Source organism: Elephantulus edwardii, unplaced genomic scaffold (assembly GCF_000299155.1).
Source record: "Elephantulus edwardii isolate Elephantulus edwardi_28Jun2011 unplaced genomic scaffold, EleEdw1.0 scaffold00294, whole genome shotgun sequence".
Classification (NCBI taxonomy): Eukaryota; Metazoa; Chordata; class Mammalia; order Macroscelidea; family Macroscelididae; genus Elephantulus; species Elephantulus edwardii.
The window spans coordinates 224,985-240,059 of NW_006400044.1; the positions used below are offsets into that span (position 1 = coordinate 224,985).

At 36.3% G+C, this 15,075-nt stretch overlaps 1 protein-coding gene across 4 annotated transcripts in view; it reads left to right on the top strand.

The window, feature by feature from the left end:
• SMARCAD1 (SWI/SNF-related, matrix-associated actin-dependent regulator of chromatin, subfamily a, containing DEAD/H box 1) overlaps positions 1 to 15,075 on the top strand; it is a 113,213-nt gene that overhangs the window by 55,854 nt on the left and 42,284 nt on the right. For all 4 annotated transcript variants that reach the window (XM_006900741.1, XM_006900742.1, XM_006900743.1 and 1 more), the window contains one exon: positions 5,504 to 5,703. In XM_006900741.1, the coding sequence (XP_006900803.1) occupies positions 5,504 to 5,703 (200 nt within the window). The remainder of the gene's footprint in view (positions 1 to 5,503; positions 5,704 to 15,075) is intronic.

Below are 15,075 nucleotides of genomic sequence, written 5' to 3' on the forward strand. Positions count from 1 at the left end.
CCATGCCACGATATAGTGTTATTAGCATGAGCAGTTATAAATCCATTACCATCCTTACTCTAACTTAATTCTTTTTTTTTTAATTTAAATTTGTTATTAATGTCAGTAAAAATTTACAGAGGCTTTGGATTTCCATTCATTCATTGTTGCACATATGCTGGAGTATTCTGTAAATTTTAGTTAGGATTCCCTTTCCTGACTTATTACTGGAAAATATTTTTCCCCCGTGTGTGGGCTTTTTACTCTTGGAGAAGTGACTTTTTCATCTTGGTTGAGGTACTACTATGAGTGTTGAGCCACAGATTGAGATTATTGATGGTACAGAATAGAATCTTTGATATGGCAACAACTATCCCAGAACTAACATTCTTAATTAGGGATAATTTATGTGAGAAAATAAACTTTCTTTAAACCTTTAATATTTTGGGTTAACTGTCTATCACAAATACCCTTAAAACTTCTACTGCTAGCAAAAACTTACGAAGTTTTACATTGGCAAATAATTGGATTATGATCACATCTATCATCTAAGTCAACAGCAATAATTTAGACAATGTATAAAACTAGTGAATATAATGTGTGTATGGCAGAAAGGGTAGGGAAAGTGGTGACCTCTGAGACCTTAAATGGTTTTGAAATTTTGATTTAAGAAATAGCAAACAAGTCAGGTTTCATTTAAAAAAAAACAAACCTCAAAATCTCAGTAACCAACTCACACTTATTCAGTATGCTGAATTAACACCTATGCTATCTTTACACCTGCCTTCTAATTTGTTAACATGTTGCCACACACTTTTAAATTGACGACCATGCTTAGAAACACATTTTTTTTGATGTATTACCATCATTTGTGGCAAAGAATTCCAGCCATTCAGGATTATTAGAATAGTATAATTATCCCTCATTTTCTCAAGACTAGCTTTCCGCTTATGTTTTTTCTTATTTCTTTTGTATCTTCGAATTTTGCCATCTATCTTACATTCTTTTTGAAGCAAATCTCAGGATTTTTATCACTCACTTCTTCAGACTTCCCAATAGATGACCCACCAGCAGGTGTTTAGAGGCAGTCAATACATAGGAGGAGATTGCTAGCCTTTTCCCAAGGAGCATCTGGTGGATTTGAACTGAGTGCCTTTGGGTTGGTGGTGCAACTCCTTACCACTAAGCGACAAGTGCTCCCCTCTATATTAAAAATGTATGTATATCAATTTATATTTTTTTATATATATGTAATTTATATATATCAATGCTGTTAAACATCATCATCTAATAATAAAGAATCACATTTTCCTTCATATTACACATATCCACTCATTGTTCAAATTTCTAGTTGTTTTGTAAATGTCATTTTTAAAAATTATATGAGTTATCCAAATGAACTTTATATACTGAGATTTCTGGGTAGATCTTTTAATCTATTTTTTTTTCTTCCTCTTTTATTTTGTGTTTTTGGTGATCATCCATACCATAATTATATCTCCTGAATTATACATTTGTGTTTATATTATGTTTGTTGTTTTATTTGTTTTTTATTTGCCTATATAGTCTCTAAAATGATTTTTAGAATGCTAAAGGATTTCTCTTGGTACTGTTACAGAGTTGCTGATGTGTTGTGGGTTTTGGGTTTTTGTGGTATGCTCCCCCCTGCTCCCCCAAGGCAACAGTAGTGTTTTGATTATTTCTATTTTGTAATGTTAGCACCCTTTGGTACTCCATGTCTATATCCATTGGTTCTCTAAAAGAAAATAGATTTCTTCCTTACAGTGCATTCAGACTTAACTCCCCTATAGGAAAAGTTGAAAGGTCAGCAAAAGAGAGGACCACCCTCATCAAAGTGGATTGACATAGTGACTGCAGCAATGGGCATGAGTGTGTCAGAGATGGTGAGGATGGTGCAGGATAGAAGAGGATTCAGATCCTCAGATCCACTGCTCACAGGGTCGCTATGAGCTGTACTCAACTCTCTGGCTTCTAACAAGATCCTCCTGACACAAGCCTTAGCATCTGCTATTTAAAAAAATAAATAAATAGAATTTTGCTGTTAGATCTATTATACTACTTTATATTGGGAAGTTAGCTTTTTACAGTTACACAGCTTAGTGATGTTATATTAATCAGTTAAAATCCATTTTAAAACTGGATATTTAGTTTATTATCAGTCTTCTAATTCTCTGCTTTCCTAAACTAATTTCAGGAATACCTTTGATTTTTTTTTCTTTTTCTTTTTCTTTTATTGTGGTATGAGAAGTATTTTCCTTGAAATCAATATCTAATCTAAACATCTTGAATGAGATTTTATTAATTTGGGTTTTTTTAAAAAAAAGTTTTTCTTTATACTGTCTTCATAAGTCATCTTTCTAAATAGGACATCTTGTTTTAATAATTTTCCAGTGCCCTTAAGTTAAATTTAGAGCTCATTAAAATGATTCTGACTTTTTCTGTCTTCTCTTATTTCTTTAGGTTCTGACATGTTGATCATTTTTCTTTGAGTCAAAACAGATTTTTTTTTCCAGATTTTGATGGGATTCTTGATGATTTTAATCTCCTTACTTTAGGTGTCTGAACCATGCAGTGTTCCCTTACTCTGTTCTGACGACTGCCTCCTGGTCCAAGTATATGTTTCGCATGAGAACGGTCAAGTGTTCTGGGATTCCCATTTTTCTCAGAGTCAGCCATAGTTTGTTATGATCTACACAGTCAAATGCCTTTGCATAGCCAATGAAACACAGATAGACATTCCTCTGGTATTCCCTGCTTTCAGCCAAGATCCATCTAACATCAGCTACAATATCTCTAGTACCACGACCCCTTCTAAACCCAGCCTGGACTTCTGGTAGTTCTCTGTTGATGTGCTGTTCCAGTCATTTTTGGATAATCTTCAGTAAAATCTTGCTTGCATGTGAAATCAGTGAGATTGTTCTGTAGTTTCCACATCCTGTTGGGTCACCTTTCTTTGGCATATGCCAGGGATGCATCCTATCTCCATACCTTTTCAACCTATATGCAGAACAGATTATCCGGGAGGCTGGGCTCTATGAGGAGAAATGTGGGGTCAAGATTGGTGGACGATTTATCAACAATCTGCGTTATGCAGATGACACAACCCTGCTTGCTGAAACTGAGGAGGACCTGAAGCGCCTGCTGCAGAGTGTCAAGGACTGCAGCCTACAATATGGATTGAGGCTCAATGTCAAGAAGACAAAGATTCTCACCACTGGACCAGTTGGCAGCATCTGGATGGATGGTGAAGAGATTGAGATTGTACACAGCTTTAGTTTGCTTGGCTCCATAGTCAACAGTCTTGGCACCAGCAGCCAGGAAATTAAAAGGCGCATTGCCATGGGAAAGTCTGCTGTTAGGGACCTTTCCAAAGTGCTGAAGAGCAATGGTATCTCTTTGGAGACTAAGGTGCGTCTGATACAGGCCATGGTCTTTGCAATCACCTGTTATGCATCAGAGAGTTGGACAATGACCAAGGAGGATAGAAGGAGAATTGATGCCTTTGAGCTGTGGTGCTAGAGAAGAGTATTGAGAATACCATGGACTGCTAGGAAAACAAACAGATTTGTCCTGGAAAGGGTTAAACTGGGTAGCTCCTTGGAGGCAAGGATTCTGAGGCTCTAACATACTTTGGACATGTTGTGAGGAGAGACCGGTCCTTAGAGAGGGACATCATGCTTGATAGGGTGGAGGGACAGCGCAGGAGAGGGAGGCCCTCTATGAGGTGGATTGATTCAGTGACTGGGATAATTGGGATGGGAGTGTCAGAGACAGTGCGATTGGCACAGGACAGAGCGGAGTTTAGGGCTGTTGTACATAGGGTCGCTCGATGGCACATAACAACAACAACAAAAAGCGTTATTTTTTTTAACTGTTCTGTGATTTATGTATACAGTCAGTCTTTAGAGAGCGTGATATAGGGGGACCTTAACTTGTAACTGGATGCTGTCATGAAAATCGAAGGGATAGTGTTCAGATAACCGACAAATAGGTAGCCATTTTATAAAGTGAGGGGTTTTTTCCTTCTAATTCTGCAATAAGGTAATGAATTGCTTTTGGACTAGATATTGGATATCCAGTATTAAATATGAAAAATAGATTTTGACGTAAATTATAATTTTATGAAATTAGCTTATTTTCTTAGTAATGTCTAATTTCTTTTACTTTAGCTTTTTTTTGGTAAATTTATAAAGTGTACTTACAGGGAGAATTTTAGAGTTGTTTATGTGATTGTTGTTATATTTGGAAGAGTAGACTAATAGGACCTGAATTAATGCATGTGTTGTTTTAACAGAAGACTTAGTTTCATTTATGCAGGTCCTGGATTATAAGACTTTTTAACTCAACTAGACTTTCTAATCTTTTTCAGTAATAATATTTTTATAACAATCTTAGACTATATCCAGCTACTATAAAAAATTCTAATTTCAGTACAATTTTTAATTTGAAGTATTCATGGTCTCTTTTTGGAAAAACATTCAAATAATATTTGAAAAAATTATGATAAAACTCGTAACAAAGATGTTACCATCTTCACCATTTTTAAAAATTTTTTTTTAATAATTGTAGTGTATCTTCACCATTTTTAAGTGTATAATTATGTGACATTTGTTGCATTCACAGTGTTCTATTCTTACCACTTATTTTTCATTGCATTATAACTTCAGTACCCACTAAACTGTAACTACCCTTCCTCTTTTAGCCCCAGGAAGCCCCCATTAAGGTAAACACATTTATAAAAGAGAAATTCCTTTGCATTTTTACATAATCTATAAGTCCTGTATTTAAATATCATCTTTTTTTACCTTTCATCCAGTCATTGAATTGTTGTTGTTATGTGCTGTTGATTTGAATTGGAACCAGAACTGACTCTTAGCAGAACCTCTAGTGAGCTTTCAGAGACTGCAAGTCATGTGAGAAGAGGTTGCCCATTTTTCTCCCGTGGAACAGCTGGAGGATTTTGAACACTTGAGTTTGGGCTGGCAGCACAACTACTTAACACAAAGTCACCAGAGCTCGCTAATCAGTGAATTAGTCATGGTAAATTTTGGTTCATAAATGATCTGTTAATGTGGCAATCTCACTGTATTGATAAAAAAAAATCAAATAACAAAGGATTGATGTTTTGATAGTTTTAAGGATTTGCACTTGGATAGATTATTAAAAGTTAAGATTTAGGAGAGAAATTTCTTAAAATATTTAGCAGTCGTGGAGAGTAATATGAATGCAGAAAAGACGGAGAATGTAATTGTTAAAGTAATTCTGCTTGGTGATTTCAAAGTATTAACCTTTGGTAATAGCTAAATAAATCACATGTTAAGAAAAAGTTAACCTTGGTACACTAACAGTTATTTCTGAGTTTCTCCTTTAAGGGAACAGCTACTTTGGGAAGAAATAACAGGTTTGTGGTTACACAGTTTTGAAGAAGCCTCATAAAGAAATTGAACTTGAGATTCCTTTTACTAGATTTGAACTGTTAAATTATTTTTTTTCCTTGCCATAGTTCACAAAGATGTCAAAAACTAATGGCTTATCAGAAGATTTGATATGGAACTGTAAGACACTAATCCAAGAAAGGGATGTAGTTATAAAGCTCATGAACAAATGTGAAGACATTTCAAATAAATTGACCAAACAAGTAACCATGCTCACTGGAAATGGAGGTGGATGGAACATAGACCAACCTCCCATTCTAAACCAAAGGTAATATTTCTTGTACAGACTTATAATTTTATCGTAGTTGTATAAAATTTCTGAATTTCTATGGTGTGGCTAAGACAATTAAATATGAAGTGATAGGAAAACTAACATTTCCATAAATCCAATGTTTCCTTTAATGGCACACAAAAAAATGGTTTCAGGTTTAGTTTTTGGTGATGTTTTTTCCCCCCTTCCCCTAGTAGGGTATTCTTTCCATTTTTTACTATAAATTGCAAGAGGGAAAACTCTTAGAATTTCATAAAAGTTACAACTTCCTTGTTTAATAATAGATTATTTGTATATAACTACAAAAATTAGGTGATTTTAACTATTCCTGCATATAAATTGGAGGTCTCATTATGCCAGCTGCATCATTGCCTCAATTAAAAAAAAAATCCTTTCTTAATCCAATTTCTTTTTAATCACATAAAAAAGGAAATAGCTAAAATAATCTGTATCTGTGATGAAATATTTAATGTCCTTTCAAATGCTAGGTACTCTTAAATAGATTCTATCATTCACTCATTGGGAACTGATTCATAATTGACTCTCCATTAAGTTTCCAGAGGTTGTAAGTCAAAGAGGAGATTGCTCATCTTTCTGGTGGATTTGAACTGCCTACCTTAGGGTTATCAGCACAACTCCTTACCTATTAGACCACCAGAGATCCCTAATAGATTATGTAAGTGCATATACTTCCCAGAATGGCTTTAGTCAGTAAAATACTTGGTTAGTATATTTTAAAATTAACTTCAAATTTTTTCATGAAAACATTTGTATAGCAGCCAATACATATTAAAATGGCACTTTGTAATTTTGGACACACTAATTTGTATACTGTTCGTGATTTGGTAGAAGAAACAGTTTTGAACTTTCTTTAGGAGTTTTATTTTTATGTGACTTGGGACTATTCAGAATATTTTCTTCCTTTTTAAAATGATACAGAATTTTTATTTTTAATGGCTTGTAGTGGCAAAAACATGGAAACAATTGTAGTACACAAAATCAAGGCATACTTAAATGAACTATGGTATATCCGTATTAAGTAGTGGTTTGCACCCTTAAAACTTAATTAACTCTATTTCAGAGTGATTTCTGATAGATACTTTAATAAGATTAGCACTAGGGTCTCATTAAAATTAGTCACCATAGTTGATTATTTATTCTACTAATACTTTTCTAAGTTAATGATCAAAGCATATTTGCTGGATCAACGGTTAATAATTAAAAATCAAGGTATGATTACTGCCCTATGTGGTAAGCTACAATGTTTTCTGTACCCTTCTAGGGTGCTATGGGATGGTGTAGGGAAACGTGATGCAGCTCCCAGAAGGAAGCTCTTTTCTCTGTTGCCTAGAAAGAACTATGGCCATATCAGCAAATTCATCTCCTAAAAGTGTAGTTGGAGCTGCTGCTTCTTGTTCTCCAGCATTGGATTTGGAGAGTTCTTCACTCTACAAGACTTACCCAGTTGAGTCTATTTTATCATAATTTGGAGTTTTGAAAAAATTAAGTGCTTTATTGCATCACTTAAAAATTTCTCCTACACCCGTATTGACAAAGTTCTGTTCTTATAAATAGGATAATCAGTTAATAAGCTATCCTTTTCATGGTACTGAGAAATTTTTTAAGGAAATATTTTAATAGATAAATACAGTAGGTTTTTTTTGTTTGTTTTTGTTTTTTAAAGTGCTTATCAGAGTTAGTCCAAACTTCAACTATCAAAATTTGTATAATTCCTTTAGGATTTACTTTAATGCACATTTAGGGCGTGAACTTTGTTGTTTTTGTTTTTTAACAAAGCTAAGAGTTAAATAAGCAGTTTTTACTTGATGGCTAAGCCTATTCCTACTTATTATTACAAAGATATTTAAAGTAGTTTGAGTTCAGTAGCACAGAGGAAAATATTAGAATGTCTTGCTTGTTGTATTTGGACTTGTATCTTTTTTTTTAATTTTTTATTGCAAAAATTTTGTGTGGTTTGAGTGAAAATTTATAAAGGCAAATTAGTTTTTCATTCAGCCATTCATATACATTTTGTTTTATAACATTAACTATCTTACACTGTAATCATACTTTTTTCCTCATAATTCTCATTTTTATTAATCTTTCTATCCTACTCCTTAATTTCTGAACTTTTTCCTTGGTAAAATGTTTGTCAGTTTATGATTGGTTATTTTAAGGAGTGAGTGCCCCCTAGTGCTTTTGCACACCTTATAGTCTCTTATTATTGGGCTGAAAATCAGTTAGCGGTGAATTTTGTTCTAGATTCAAAGGGCTAAAACTACAGCCATAGTCTTAGGGCTTATTATCAATCTATTTCAGGCCAGTAAGTCTGTCCATTTTTAGGTTTTCTGAGTTTTGTTTCACATTTCCTTCCCCTTACTGTGTCCAGGTCTTGTACTGTGTTCTTTTTTAGAGTAGTCATTGGTAGTTGCTGTATAGTTCTTCTCGTCTCAGGGGCCTGAAAATTGAGATTCAAGTGACCCATTAGATCCTTAAGCTAGTTTTTCAGTACATCTTTTACTTTTCTTCCTTCTTCTTCATTCCAGGCAGGAAAGGATTGATACTACACCCCCACCCCACCCCCGCAATGACTGCTTGCAAACTTTGAAGACCTCAGTTGTTACTCAGGATGTAGGATGTAGAATTTTCTCTTTGTTGACTCTGCTATGCCAGTCGGTCTTCATAAGTCAGTTGATTAAGATCTCAGGGCTGTAGCACTGTTTTGTTAACTGTTTATTTTTATAATTGCATAATAATTGAAACAGAAGAAAGTTACCATTTAGAGAAAAAGGAAATGTAGACATATGTAAAAAAGAAAAGTTTTGCAGAGAAGAATAAACACTTAACACAGTTGTTGTAAAGAGTAACTTTATTTTAAAATGTCAAAATTGCCTAAAGTAAAAGATAATATGCCTATATCTCATGACTGTCTTGTTTTCTGACATTTCACATTTATGACAATAATAAAAAAAAACACCCAAATTACTGTTTATTTTGGACAATAATGTGTAGCAATAATAAATTCCAAAGTGCAAGGTGAGAGTAACATTGATTGTGAATGTTAAAGTTGTGTGTCTCCTTGGCTAGGCTTTGATTCTCGGTGGTTTTCTAGTTCTGAAGTTATATATAATTGTCTTCATTTTATGCTCATCATCCATTTGCGCTAGATTACCTACCCATGTTTTCTGGTGTATTTTTTAAAATTTTATTTTATATTGGTTTGCTCACAAAATTTATATACATTGTATTTCACACTATTTTTTCATTCATATTGTGTTTCATACAGTCATTCCCATGCATTATGTTTTATAATATCAGTCACCATTAGATTGTGCCCATTATTACCCTTCCTTTTCAGATCCTTGCTGTATCTTTCCCATTTCCTTAATCCGCTCCCTCCACCCACCAAACTCTGCAACCCTGTAGATTCGCCCCTACTCTATTCTTACCCTTTTGCGCCTACCCTTTACCTCCTTAGGTCCCTTACATGTTTTACTAGTTATCCTTTTATTTTTACACTAATGGTCTTAAGCAGTACTTGTAATTTACTGAGTAAATTCACTCAGTATAATGTTCTGCCGTCTCTCCCAAGTGATGTAGTATTTTTTGAAATTGTTGCTCCTGAGTGCTGAATAGTATTCCATTCTGTGAATGTACCACAATTTCTTAATCTATTCAGTTGTGGTTGGACATTTGGGCTATTTACATGATCTTGTGATCCTAACCATGTTTCTTTTTTTGGGGGGGGGAGATTTGAGTGAGGAATGAAGAAGAGAGGGAAAAGAAATTATTTTTTTCCTGGGTTGTGTTTTTTTTTTTGCATTTTTTAAAATTTATTATTTCAATGAAAATTTACAGACACTTTGAATTTTCATTCATTCATTGTTGCACTTTTCTCCCTCCCAAGCCTCCTCCCCCAGTACACTACCCTCTTGGAAAAGTAAAAGAAAAATTCTTTCGTTGTTTTACAATCCCTCCCCCAGTTCCACTACACTATGCAGCCTTTGCTCTGGACTCCTGTTATGACAAAAATACCTAATGACATATCCCTTTTAAACCTCATCTCTTTCAGTGCAGTGTACATTATTGAACCCATCTTTCTCAGTCTCCGCCTACCCCCGAAGTCAGTCCTGTTTTACAACAGTGCCACCATGTAGTATTTGTCCTTTTGTGATTGAGATACTTCACTCAGCATAATATCTTCCAGGGTCACCCATTTTGAATATTGCATGAGTTCCTTGTTTTCAATGCAGTGTAGTATTCCATTGTGTGAATATACCACAGATTCTCTATCCATTCGTTTGTTAATGGGCACGTAGGTTGTTTCCATCTCCTTGCTATTATGAACAAAGCTGTAATAAACATGGGTGTGCGTATATCTGCTTGGAGGTCAGTTATGGTCTCTTTGGGGTATATCACAGTAGTGGAATTGCTGGGTCAAATGGTATCTCTATTTGCAACTTTTTGAGAAAGCGCCATACCACCTTGCACAGTAGTTGCACCATTTTATACTTCCACCAACAGTGAATAAGGGTTCCAGTTTCTCCACAACCTCGCCAGTATTTGTTGCTTGCTGTTCTGTTAAATTTTGCTATTCTGACTGGGGTGCTGACATTGTTGTTTTGATTTGCATTCATTAGAGCTCGGGATTTTAAACATTTCTTAATGTGCTTGTTGGCCATCTGAATGTCTTCTTTGGAAGTGTCATTCATACCCTGTGCCCATTTTTCTGTTGGATTATATACCTTTATCTTGGTGGTGGTGCTCAAGTATTTTATAAATTCTGGACCTAAGTCCCTTATGTGATATGTCATTATCAAATACGTTTTCCCAGTCATTGGCTTCCCTTTGTACCCTGTTGGAGAAGTGTTTGGATGTGCATAGGGATTTGATTCTTAGAAGGTCCCACTCATCTATTTTATCTTCTCCTGGTTATATGTTTTTCACGATACTTGGAATACTGTTTATGTTGTGGATTAGGACTTCTAGCATTCTCCCAAGCTTTTTTTAGTGAAGATTATAGTCCTTGGTTTTAGTTCTAGGTCCATGATCTACCTTGAGTTGGTCTTTATATATGGAGTGAGTTGTGGATCTTGCTTGAGTCTTTTGCAGATGCTTTTCCAATTTTGCCAACACCAATTGTTAAAAAGGCTGTCATTTCCCCACTTAACTGATTTCATCTTCTTGTCAAAAAACAGTTGACCATAGATAGATGGGCTGATCTCCGGGTTCCTAATTCTATTCCATTGATCTATGTGTCTTTCATTGTACCAGTACCATGCTGTCTTAACTACCACAGCAGTATAGTAGGATTTGAAATCAGGGAGTGAGATGCCTCCACCTTTCTTCTATTTTTAAGGAGTGCTTTTCCTATTCGGGGCTGCTTTCCATTCCAGATGAAACTGGAAATTGCCTTTTCCATCTCATTGAAGAATTTCCTGGTTTATTTTTGCTTTGACATTGTTGTTACATACTGTGACATCAGAACCAACCCATAGCTGACCCACCAGCAGGATTTCTGTAAATCCCACAGGAGGAGATTGCCCATCTTTCTCCCGTGGAGCAGCTCATGGATTAAAACCACATACCACTGTATTGGCAACTTATTTTCTTACCATCAAGCCACCTGATCTTTGAATACTTGAGGAATATATTTAGAATTTTGTCAGCGTGAACCTTTTAACTGAATAGAATTACTAAATATGTGTGCAACATAAAGAAGATACATTTAATCACATTGTCATATCTTGGTTTTTTCTGGACTAAATCTAGTCAGGTCTTCCTTCCCTCCACCCCACTTCTTAAATTCTGTTTACCAAAATGATTTTTGGTTGGCTGGTTAGTTAACATCAGGTCGAGTACAACTCATAGTGACCCTATGAACAACAGATCTGAACCCTGTTCTATCCTGAGCCATCTTCATATTTCCTGACATACAAGATCCCATTGCAGCAGTCACTGTGTCAGTCCGCCTGGTTGAGGGTCTGCCTCTCCTTCGCCAATCCTCTACCCTTCCAAGCATCATGCATCTTTGCAAGGAATAGTCCTTTCTAGCAACATGCCCAGAATATTTGAGGTGAAGCCTCATCATTCTTGCTTCCAAAGAGGTACATCATAATTTAGAAACTCTAGTATCTAGTTAGAACTGACTCATAGCTGACCAGCAGATTTCAAGGCTACAAATTACACAGAAGAAGATTGTCCATTTTTCTCCTGCAGAGCCACTGTATGGATTCAGACCACCAGAGGGGAATCACCTTTGGGTTAGTAACATAAGTCCCTAGAGAGTGTGCCACCAGATTTAATCATGGGTAGCCTGTATCTTATTTTTTTGGTGCTAGACCAACCTAAGTCTTATTCCTTTGGTTTTTTTAGGTTCTGTTTACCAAAAATATTTTTATTAATAAAATAAATACACTTCAGAAATGGGTACAAATCAACAGATTCCTCCTTAGTAAGATTTTCTTAGGCATTTCTCAAAAATAAAGGCAACTATACTGGTAGACCTGAAAAATTATATTGTCTGTTGGAGTAGAATTGTTGCCTTTTATTTATACTTGGGCCTTTCTGATGTCATTAGTCCTATTTATGGCCTGAGGGTAGACATTGCTAGCACTTTGCAATTGTCTAATAATATAAAGATTGATAGGGGAAACGCACAGAACGAGACTAATTGAAGGAAAAGCCCAGCATACTGTTATCAACCCTATGTATGAGAGCTCTGAAGCCTGCCCTGCCCTGAGCCAGTCTCACTATCTCCCCTACAGATACCCACCATAGATACAGAAAACTCTGTGGAGCAGTTCTACTCTAATACAGGGGATCTCCATGAGTCAGTGTCTAATTCATGGTGGCTAACAACAACAGCATCAAAATGCCCATGGGAAAATAACTTCTCTTAAGCCCTTGAAAAATGCTCACCTATAAAATGGGGAACAGAATATATACTATAAATATTACTGCGAAGATTCTCATACATTACATGTCCATATAAATAACTTGTTCACAATATAATATATGACATAATACTCTAACACTATGGCACAGCATTCTGTGGAGGAACATAAACAAACAAACAAACAAATAATAAATAAACACATGTATTATCTTTAATATAATAAGTAATAATGCATGTAAAACACATAGCATGGTATTTGCCATATGGTAAATATAACAGTGTTAACATTCACCCTAACCAGTATTATACTGAAAATGAAAATATGATAATGTTTTAAGCAGCAGTCAAGAAATCAACACCATGCAGCAAATCATCTCTTTAAAAGCAACGATGTTAACTTTGAAGAGGAATATGTGCGTGGCCCAAACCATTATGTTTTCAGTCATGAGTAAGCTGGATGATAAATAAGGAAGATAGAAAAATTAATGCCTTTTAATTATTTTGTTAGTGAAGAATATTAAATATAACGTGAACGGCATGAGGAACAAACACATACAAAAAAGTACCACCAGAGTGTTTCTTAGAAGGGAGGATGGTGAGACTTCATCTTACATTACGTTGAGCATGTTCCTAGGAGGAATTTGTTGTTATTATGTGCCATCAAGTCGCTTGCGACTCATAGCGACCCTGTGTACAACAGCCCTAAACTCCACTCTGTCCTGTGCCAGTTGCACTGTCTCTGACACTCCCATCCCAATTATCCCAGTCACTGAATCAATCCACCTCATAGAGGGCCTTCCTCTCCTGCGCCATCCTTCCACCCTCCCAAGCATGATGTCCCTCTCTAAGGACCGGTCTCTCCTCACAACATGTCCAAAGTATGTTAGACGGAGCCTCAGAATGCTTGCCTCCAAGGAGCCACCCAGTTTAACCCTTTCCAGGACAAATCTGTTTTCCTAGCAGTCCATGGTATTCTCAATACTCTTCTCCAGCACCACAGCTCAAAGGCATCAATTCTCCTTCTATCCTCCTTGGTCATTGTCCAACTCTCTGATGCATAACAAGTGATTGGGAAGACCAAAGCCTTTATCAGACACACCTTAGTTTCCAGAGAGACACCATTGCTCTTCAGTACTTTGGAGAGGTCCCTAACAGCAGACTTTCCCATGGCAATGCGCCTTTTAATTTCCTCGCTGCTGGTGCCAAGGCTGTTGACTATGGAGCCAAGCAAACTAAAGCTGTGTACAATCTCAATCTCTTCACCATCCATCCTGATGCTGCCAATTGGTCCAGTGGTGAGAATCTTTGTCTTCTTGACATTGAGCCTCAATCCATATTGTAGGCTGCAGTCCTTGACACTCTGCAGCAGGTGCTTCAGGTCCTCCTCAGTTTCAGCAAGCAGGGTTGTGTCATCCACATAACGCAGATTGTTGATAAATCGTCCACCAATCTTGACCCCACATTTCTCCTCATAGAGCCCAGCTTCCCGGATAATCTGTTCTGCATATAGGTTGAAAAGGTATGGAGATAGGATGCATCCCTGGCGTATGCCCTTCCCAATTTTGAACCATGCAGTGTTCCCTTGCTCTGTTCTGATGACAGCCTCCTGGTCCAAGTATAAGTTTCGCATTAGGCCCTGGAAAAAGTCATTATACGCGATAAAGTAGATGGTGCGGGAAGAAGAGAAAGGCCTTCAACAAAATAGATTAACATGTGCCTGTAAACGTGAGGTCAGACAGCACTGTTAGGATGGTGCATGACCGGACATGTTTCTTTATGCACACACAGGGATATTTTGAGTTGATAGTACCAACAATAGTTTTGCTGACTGACTTCTTTGTATTCTTCCGGACAAATAGAGCACAGTTCTTGCACCTTAAATGGCTCCTCGAAAGCCTTTAGAACCAGATTCTCTACAAGGAACTAGGAAGTAAAACAGACATCATGAGAAGAACAAAACACAATCATAAGAAGACAATTCTCTCTTAGGGTTCTCCCGTGAAACCATGACTATAAACCTCCAAACCAAGGTAGCAAATTCCATGATGGGTTGTGTTTCAAAAGAAGATCTCATGGTCTACTGCTGCCTTAAAAGCTACTCCATTCAAATCCAGTAGCTTCTCCACAAGAGAAAGGCACACTGCTTTCATTTAATTCCTGAAAACCCATAGTTGGAGGATCATTGATGGGTGCATTTTAACTTGACAGTAACACAAGAACAGGAAGTCTCAGGCTCTACTCTTCTTTGTTGTTTTTGTTTTTTTGGCTTTTTTTTTTGGTGGGGGGGTTGTCATTATTATAAACATAGTTATCAGAGCTTTTTGTTGCTTGCATATGAAATCAATGTTATTCCTCTATAGTTTCCACACACTGTTGGGTCACCTTTCTTTGGGATGGAAACAAATATAGATCTCTCCAGTCAGTTGGCCAAGTGGTTGTTCTCCAGATTTCTTGGCACAACTTGGTGAGCA